Source organism: Desmodus rotundus, chromosome 12 (genome assembly GCF_022682495.2).
Source record: "Desmodus rotundus isolate HL8 chromosome 12, HLdesRot8A.1, whole genome shotgun sequence".
Lineage (NCBI taxonomy): Eukaryota > Metazoa > Chordata > Mammalia > Chiroptera > Phyllostomidae > Desmodus > Desmodus rotundus.
Window position 1 is genome coordinate 42,192,408 of NC_071398.1, and position 9,582 is coordinate 42,201,989.

General features: G+C 45.1%; 1 protein-coding gene across 1 annotated transcript in view; it reads left to right on the top strand.

Moving 5' to 3' along the window:
• LOC139440254 (zinc finger protein 420-like) overlaps positions 1-9,582 on the top strand; it is a 34,072-nt gene that overhangs the window by 7,562 nt on the left and 16,928 nt on the right. The window contains 1 exon segment of the mRNA XM_071219810.1: positions 1,018-1,144. Within this exon segment, the coding sequence (XP_071075911.1) occupies positions 1,018-1,144 (127 nt within the window).

Consider the following 9,582-nt stretch of genomic DNA (forward strand, 5'->3'; position numbering starts at 1 on the left):
GTAATCCTACCCTTTCCGTACCAATCACTTTAAGAAAAGCTGACATCATCGAGCACCTCCTATGTGCCAGGTGTGTAGCCTCTAGGACAGCGCTGTGCAGCAGAACTTCTGCAGTGACTGACAGGTTCTGTCCTGTGCTGTCCAAGTGGGAGCAACAGGCCACATGTGGCTCTGCACCACTTGAAGTGTTCTACTGCAACCGTGGGTGGGGATTTTTAATTTTATGTAATCTTAACCTTGTATTTCCATAGCCACATGTGCGTACTGGCTTCTGAATTGGACAGGACAGTTATACGATCTTCGTGTCTATTTATTCAGTTGGATGTATAAGAATTGTCTGCTATGAGCAGCGTCCCACAGATGAGGAAATAGATGAAAGTGTGTTGGTGTAAGATCAGGGAAGTTGGAGGCGATGTGCAACTTTGGGATTTAAACTGAAGTATTCTGGCATGGAAATCTGTACACCTTGACACTTAGAATGCTGTCATAAATAGTGTCACAGATAGGTGGCATGTGCCTGGAGAGCACAGAGGGCCAATGTCATAGTTCCTCAGGAGGGATGACCTATGGGTTTGTCAAATTTTAACAAAGAGACAGTACGCAGGCTGAGTGAATGCATGAGTGAGAAAGGAAGGATACAAACTAGCAGACCCTGTTGGGAGTAGATTGCCCTAACGATTGTGGAACAGTTTGGTACTGTTAATCAGCATGGAGAGTGTATAGCCCCCGTAATTCAAGAGTTACAGTTCCATGGTGCTTCCTGTAGGAATACCCACAAATGACACCAAGTGAAGTTACCAGGAGTTATTTTTAAATCGCACAAATTTTGATGGGACTCTGGGAAATTACTGTATGAAATTGACACGCTGGATTGAGAACAGGACACTACGTGAGGGAGACCCAAGGCCCTCAGAGTCCAGAGTAACTTCCCGTCCATGCTCCCTGCCCACTCAGTGCTGCCCTTATCCCAGCAGAGGCTGGTTGCGAGATTGAGGTTGACTGTGTTTGGTGTTGTAGGAGGTGGTGACGTTCAAGGACGTGGCTGTGATCTTCACAGAGGAGGAGCTGGGGCTGCTAGAGCCTTCCCAAAGGATGCTGTACCGAGACGTGACCCTGGAGAACCTCAGGAACCTGGTCTCTGTGGGTGAGGACAGGCGCCCTCTCTAACTGAATGTCAGCTCACAAGAGAATTTATATTATTTACTTTTTAATTATATTTTATTGATTGTGCTATTTCAGTTGTCCCAGTTGCCCCCCCCTTCTCCTCTCCACACAGCAGCCCCCATTCTCTTAGACTATCCCATACCATCGTCCATGTCCATGGGTCATTCTTAAATGTTCTTTGGCTACTCCTTTCCTATACTGAACTTTACATCCCCATGGGTATTCTGTAACTACCTATTTGCACCCCCACACTGGGTACCCAGCCAACAATCCAAGCATGTGCTCCAGACCAGAAATTGAACTGGTGACCCCCTGATTGGCATGCTGGCATTCAATCCAGGTAGCCATACCAGGCAGGCCACTTAATTCCTTTTTTAGATTCAATTACTGATAGAGATGTATTTTTTCCCTATTCACTGTTCATCGTTTTGATCTTCTTTTCCTTAAGTCCACTTGACTTTTCATATAATAATGGCTTGGTGATGATGAACTCCTTTAATTTCTTCTTCTCAGGGAAGCTCTTTCTCTGCCCCTCAATTCTAAATGACATCTTCGCTGGGTAGAGCAATCTTGGCTGTATTTCCTTGCTTTTCATGACCTTCAATATTTCCGGACAGTCCCTTGTAGCCTGCAAAGTTTCTTTTGAGAAAGCAGTTGACTGTCTTATGGCAACTCTCCTGTGAGTCACTTAACTGCTTTTCTCTTGGTGCTTTTAAGATTTGTCTCTTGCGGCAGAAAACTTGGAAAGAAAAGAGCAGTGATCCCTTCCACTGAGAACATGCTTTTTTCTGAGGAGCTGCAGTTGTATGAATGCGGTTAGACTTTTTACACAGGGACAAGTTCTTCCAGCATTTTTACCTGCACGTTCGGAGACAGTCGGGCGCATCGGTCCTTTCAGCAGAACCTGACTTAGGCACTTAACCTATCATGGCTCAGGCACCCCAAGACAAAAAAAAATGGCCAAAATGAAATAACAGCTCAAAGCTGCAGAAAAAATACAACTAAGCAATGAAGAGACAGCCAACCTATCAGATGCACAGTTCAAAACACTGTAATCAGGATGCTCACAGAATTGGTTGAATTTGGTCACAAATTAGATGAAAAAATGAAGGCTATGCTGAGTGAAATGAAGGAAAATTTACAGGGAACCAATAGTGAGGTGGAAGAAAGAAACATCCAACCAGAAAAGAATGAAGAAACAAGAATTCAAAAAAATGAGAAGAGGCTTAGGAACCTCCAGGACATCTTTAAACATTCCAACATCCTCATCATCGGGGTACCAGAAGGAGAAGAGGAAGAGCAACAAATTGAAAACTTATTTGAACAAATGAAGAAGGAGAACTTCCCCAATCTGGCAAAGGAAATAGACTTCCAGGAAGTTCAGTAAGCTCAGAGACTACCAAAGAAGTCGGACCCAAGTAGGAACACACCAAGACACATCATAATTACATAATTACATTATCTTTAACAACATTAAAGATAAGGAGAGAATCTTAAAAGCCGCAAGAGACAAGGGGACAGTTACCTACCAAGGAGTTCTCATAGGACTGTCAGCTGCTTTTGTAAAAGAAACTTTGCAGGCAAGAAGGGGCAGGAAAGAAGTATTCCAAGTCATGAAAGGCAAGGACCTACATCCAAGATTGCTCTATCCAGCAAAACTTTCATTTAGAATTAAAGGGCAGATAAAGTCCTTCCCAGATAAGGTCAAGTTCAAGGAGTTCATCATCACCAAGCCCTTATTATATGAAATGTTGAAGGGATTTATCTAAGAAAAAGAAGATAAAAAATATGAACAGTAAAAATGACAGCAAACTGACAGTTATTAACAACCACACCTAAAACAAAAACAAAAGCAAACTAAGCAAACAACTAGAACTGGAAAAAATCACAGAAATGGAGATCACATGGAGGGTTATCAGCAGGGAAGTGGGAGGGGGAGAGACGGGGGAAAGGTACGGAGAATAAGTAGCATAAATGGTAGGTAGAAAATAGACAGGGGGAGGTTAAGAATAGTATAGGAAACGTAGAAGCCAAAGAACTTATCTGTATGACCCATGGACATGAAGTAAAGGGAGGGAATGTGGGTGGGTCGGGGTGTGCAGGGCGGAGGGGAATAGAGGGGCGAAAATGGGACAACTAATAGCATAATAAAATATATTATTAAAAAAAAAAGATTCTCTCTTTATCTTTCACCTTTGGTGTTTTAGGCCCAACCCAGATGTGTCTCGGTTGTGCCTCTTCACTCCCATCTTGTTTAGCAGTCTCTCTGTTTCCTGGACTTGCATGTCCATTTCCTTCACCAAATTAGGGAAATTTTCTTTCATTTTTTTTCTAAATAGATTTCCAATTTCTTGCTCTTTCTGTGCTTCTTCTGGCACCCCTATGATGCAAATGTTGGAAGGCTTCAAGTTGTCCTAGAGATTCTTTAAGCTATCCTCTTTTTGGGGGGTACCTTTCTCACCTTGTTCTGATTGGTTGAGTTTTGCTTCCTTATGTTGCAAATCACTGACTTGATTCCCAACTTCATCCACTCTATTGTTGTTTCCCTGTCAATTGTTCTTTGTTTCAATTCACATATACCTTTTCTCTGCCATGATCTTTTTAATTTGGTTGAGGTCCTCACTAAGTTTCTTGAGCATCCTTCTAACCAATGTTTTGAACCCTGCATCTGGTACATTGCTTATCTCCATTTTGTTTAGTTCTTTTTGTGGAGTTTTGACCTATTTCTTCATATGTGTCTTGTTTCTTTGCTCATTTCAGAAGCCTCCCTGTGTTTGTTTCTATGTATTACGTAGCGGTGCTGTGACTCCTCATCCTAGTATTATGGCCTAATGTAGTTTGTGTCCCTTAGAGTTCAGTGCAACAACCCCCCTGATCACCGAAGGTGGCTACGTGAGATGGACTCTTCACATTTGCTGAGTACACCCTGGTCTTGTAGTTGAACCTTGGTTGCTGTTTCGAGTCAATGGCAGGGATTTACCCAGGGCAGTCAGCTGCAAGGATTTGCTGTAACCACTGACCACCAATGTCTGCACTCAGTGTAGTACCAGCTATGTAGAGGCAGGGTGTTGGTCCTCCCAGATGGTCTGTAGCCATGCACTGGGTCTGCTGGCCCTGGGGTTTCTCAGTTGTAGTCTCCTAGGTGAGTCCGCACCTGGGTTTTGCCTGTGGTCACCTTTCCTGAGCTATAGAGTAAATGAGATGGCTGCTACTTGTGCTGAGATTGGAGACTGCCAGGCAAAGCCAAGCTATGAATTTACGCTGGCTGCTGCTGGTGCTGTGCCTGAGGCTCTTAGCAAAAGGGACTGGGGCTAGGGCCTCCCTGAGGTTAGCAGTTGCTTGTCTGAAAGGATATAGGAAGTTGTGACACATGAGCCAAGACCAGCTATTGACGTGGAAGAGCTACTGTTAGCAGTTGTAAGTTGGGTGGAACGGAGGCTCTGGTGATTGCCATGGTGGGCAAACAATGTTAGTCAGGTCAGTGGAGTCTGAGACATGGCACCTGCCTGCAGGCTCCGTGGCTCTGCCCACCTTTCTGTCTGGATAAAAGCTGTCCTCCAGCGTTTGCCGTGATGCAAGACACTTCCTTTTGTCCCTGTATTGCACTGGTGCCTTTCAGGCTGCTACCCGGTGCTGGATCTCAGAGGGAATTAGTCTGAGTAAGGTCATGTGTGGGTTCTTCAAGAGGAGCTCCTTGGGGCTCCAGCAGTTTTTTCCATCAGCTCACTCCCTGATGGTTTTTCCAGCTAAAAGTTATGGGGAGTTATCTTCCTGGCACTGGAACCCTGGACAGGGGCGCCTAGTGTGGAAGTGGGAATCCTTACTCCCATTATAGCACTCCTGATAAATTCATCCTTCACATGTGCATATGGGACCAGCTCTTTTCTCGTCTCCGCCCCTTCTACTAGTCTGCGTGGTGTGGTTTCTTTCTTTTGTAGTTTTCATACTTCCATTCAACTCAGTTTCTGATGATTCTGCGTAATGGTGGTTTTGTGATTTAGTTGAAACTTTGATGTGGTTTTAAGAGGAGGCGAGCTGTGTTTCCCTGCGCCACCATCCTCAGTGTTGTTCCCAGGAGTATTTTGATTTCAAAAGTTTAAGAGTTTGGGACTCTTGAAATGTTTCCCCAATCCTGGAGGTGTACGTTTCCTAATTCCTATTTGATGTGTTGTTTATACCTTTTCTGGTTTTTGCTCATTGCAATTGCAATATCTTGGTGTTAAAATAGGTAGGTAAGTGACATCATTATTGTATGGAATAAAATAGAGCAAATTTCCTTGTAGGAACTGTATTCTGTGCAGCCAAAGTGGTGAGGAAATCAGTAAAGGAACCTCATTGATCACCTGTTGTATTTATAACAGCAGGTCGCAGTCAGAATTTGGAGAAAGACTCCTTAGAGCAAATCAATGAGGGTTCTAGTAACAAAATTGAATATTTTTTAATGTATCAGGCAATTGTTTTTCACAGGATATGAGTCCTTCAAATTGGATAGCATATTACACTTGGGGAGAGAGGAGAAGCTGTAGATGGCAGAGACAGACCCCAAGGAGGTGGGTGTTCAGTGGAGAAGCAGGCAGCTCTAAGTCCTCCCAGGGCACAGCCCAGGTGCCGTCCTTCTGGTGGCCGCTGTGACCCAAGCCTCCAGCATTCATTACTCCACTTAGTCACAACAGCTTCTCACTGCCTCCTGCTTGTACGAGTACCTTCCTGTAGTCTGTTCTCCAACAGCAGGCAGGTCGGGTCACTTCTCTGTTTGCCCTTGCAGGACGTCCCATGCCACTCATACAGTCCAACATCCTTTGTGTGGCCCCCAGGGTCATGGCCGATCTGGCCACCCATGCCCTCTGTGGGTGGTTTCCTGTCCTCAGCCTTCCTGCAACACTGTGTTGCTGCTTTGTGTGTTTGTAACCTGCGAACTGTGCCACTGCCTAATGCCCTCTTGCTTGTTCATCCATATTCTGCCTCGTCTGTCCTCCTGACTCCCACGTCACCCGCAACTGGTGTGATGTCATCTCATCAAAGAGGTGTGCTCTGACCAGTGTGCTTAAAAACTCCAGCCCCTATAGAACCAAGATGGCGGCGTAGGTAGACACACTTCGCCTCCTCGCACAACCAGAACTGACAGAAAATCGAAGGGCAGGGAAGTCCGACACCAAGGAGATAAAAAAGAAACATACATCCAGACCGGTAGGAGGGGTGGAGATGGGAACCAGGGCGGAGAGGACTCTCGTGTCCTGTCGTGGCGGGTCCGAGACTCTCGGAGTGTGGGCCAAAAGGGGCAGGCAGTCCTACCACTAGCAGACCCTGTGGCCCCACATTCGCCCTCAGATAAACCAAGAGGGCGGGACTCAGAGTGGCGGAGAATGGGGCAGGCAGAGTGGTGGGTAGCATCCCGCGGCCCCACACTCCCGCACAGATAAACTGGGACGAAAGGCGGGATGCGAAGCAGACCGTGTAACCCAGGGCTCCAGTGCGGGGAAATAAAGCCTCAAATCTCTGATTGAAAGCGCCTGTGGGGGTTGGGGCAGCAGCAGGAGAGACTCCCAGCCTCACAGGAGAGGTCATTGGAGAGACCCACAAGGGCCTAGAGTATGCACAAGCCCACCCACTTGGGAACCAGCGCCAGAGGGGCCCAATTTGATTGTGGGTAGCAGAGGGAGTGACTGAGATCCGGCAGAGTGGAGCAGGCGCCATTGCTCCCTCTCAGCCCCTCCCCCACATACAGCATCACAGTGCAGCAACCAGTGCTACCCCGCCCCAGGGAACACCTAAGGCTCCGCCCCTTTAAGTAACAGATGCGCCAAGACAAAAAAAAAAAAAAAAAAAAAAGGCCCAAATGACAGAACACTTCAACTCCAGAAAAAATACAACTAAGCGAGGAAGAGATAGCCAACCTATCGGATGCACAGTTCAAAACACTGGTTATTAAGGCGCTCACAGAATTGGTTGAATTTGTTCAAAAAGTCGATGAAAAAATGAAGGCTATGCCAAGAGAAACAAAGGAAAACGTACAGGAAACCAATAGTGATGCGAAGGAAACTGGGATTCAAATCAACAGTGTGGCCCAGAAGGAAGAAAGAAACATCCAACCAGAAAAGAATGAAGAAACAAGAATTCGGAACAATGAGAGGCTTAGGAACTTCCAGGACATCTTGAAACGTTCCAACATCCGAATTATAGGGGTGCCAGAAGGAGAAGAGGAAGAACAAAAAATTGAAAACTTAGTTGAACAAATAATGAAGGAGAACTTCCCCAGTCTGGCAAAGGAAATAGACTTCCAGGAAGTCCAGGAAGCTCAGAGAGTCCCAAAGAAGCTGGACCCAAGGAGGAACACACCAAGGCACATCATAATTACATTACCCAAGATTAAAGAGAAGGAGAGAATCTTAGAAACAGCAAGAGATAAGGACACAGTTACCTACAAAGGACTTCCCATAAGACTGTCTGCTGATTTCTCCAAAGAGACCTTATAGGCAAGAAGGGGCTGGAAAGAAGTATTCCAAGTTATGAAAGGCAAGGACCTACATCCAAAATTACTGTATCCAGCAAAGCTATCATTTAGAATGGAAGGGAAGATAAAGTGCTTCTCAGATAAGGTCAACTTAAAGGAGTTCATCATCACCAAGCCCTTATTATATGAAATGTTAAAGGGACTTATCTAGGAAAAGAAGATAAAAAATATGAACAGTAAAAATGACAGCAAACTGACAGTTATTAACAACCACACCTAAAACCAAAACAAAAGAAAATTAAGCAAACAACTAGAACAGGAATAGGACCATAGAGATGGAGATCACATGGAGGGTTATCAATAGGGGATTGGGAGGGGGAGAGAGGGGGGAAAGGTACAGAGAATAAATAGCATAAACAATAGGTGGAAAATAGACAGGGGGAGTGTAAGAATAGTGTAGGAAATGTAGAAGCTAAAGAACTTATGTATGACCCATGGACATGAACTATAGGGGGGAAATGTGTGAGGGAAGGAGTGGGCAGGATGGAGTTGAGTGAAGGGGCGGAAATGGGACAACTGTAATAGCATAATCAATAAAAAAAAAAAAAGTCCCAGAGCCTATCAAAAAAAAAAAACAAAACCCTCCATCCCCCTCCTTCACCTAGTTTTCTACCTCATCCTTCATTTCCAGCTGATACAGTAATGGGTTATATTTTGTTTACTTCTTTATGGCCTCTCTCCCCATTTCAGTGTAACACTGGGTGAGCATGGGTTTGATCTGTTTTCTTTACTGCTGTATACCAGGTGCCTCCGAGAGACTTCATGCAGAGGGTATGTTCATTCACCACTTGTTTGATGAAAGAGTGACATAATTCATGCATGCATGGGTGGAGGGGTGGGTGGATAGATGGATGATTGGACGGGTAGGTGTTCCCATTTGAATGGTAGGGAGAAGGCTCCCTCACAGCTTGTCCTAACCCATGGTCTCTTGTTGCTATTGTGAGCTCTGCCACATACATTTACCTGGTAACATCCACCCTGCTCCGTTGCTTTCTCCTCCCTTCACTTCCCTCAGTCTGCCTTCATTCACTCCCTTCTTTCTACCTTTATCTTTACTTTGTATATCCTCAGGTAAACCCAGCCTAAAACAGAGTCATTATAGTCACCACTATGGATATAAGTACCAAGAATGAAGAACTAAATCAGACAAAAACCCCAGGAAAATCTAGCTGAGGCTCTGCCTGTTGTGAATAGTGGGGGAAAGTTTTGTCTGTCCTTCTGTCATTTCTGTTCCTGTATCTTCATGCTGCATGAAGGTCCTGTGCGCTCAGGAAGGCTAAATGCCAGCATCGTTTGCTTCCCTCCCCTTTCTTTTACACGGACGCGCCTGCCTTGGGAATTATGAACCCCGTTAGAACTGGTGTCTGTTTTTTCTTACCAGTTAGCTTTACAAGTGCTTTGCCTTGTTTCTTTTTTTTTCTTTTTGGTCCTCACTCGAAGACAGTTTTTCACTGCTCTTAGAGAAGGAAACATTGATGAGAGAAAGAATCATCAATGGGTGGCCTCCCATCCATACCCGGGCCAGGAACCGAGCATTGAACCCTCAAACCTGGTATGTGTTCTGGCTGGGAATCAGTCCCGCAACCTGTGAGTTAGGGGACGTCACTCCAACCAACTGAGCCACCCAGCGTGGGCATGTTCTTTTCTCGTTTTTGTTTAAAGGGACCTAATTTTTTTGTTGTTTTCTTATTTATTTACTGGTTGATTTGAGAAGGAGAGAGAGGTTTAGACATTGATCAGTTGTTCCACTTACGTCTGCATTCATTGCTTGATTGTTGAATGTGCCCTCACTGTGGCTTGAACCCTCAACCTTCATATTGGGGCAACACTGTAGTGTACTGAATTACCCCACCGGGGCTGCTCTGTCTTCTGGAATGTACAAAAAACTGTAGTAAAACTTCTCGAAT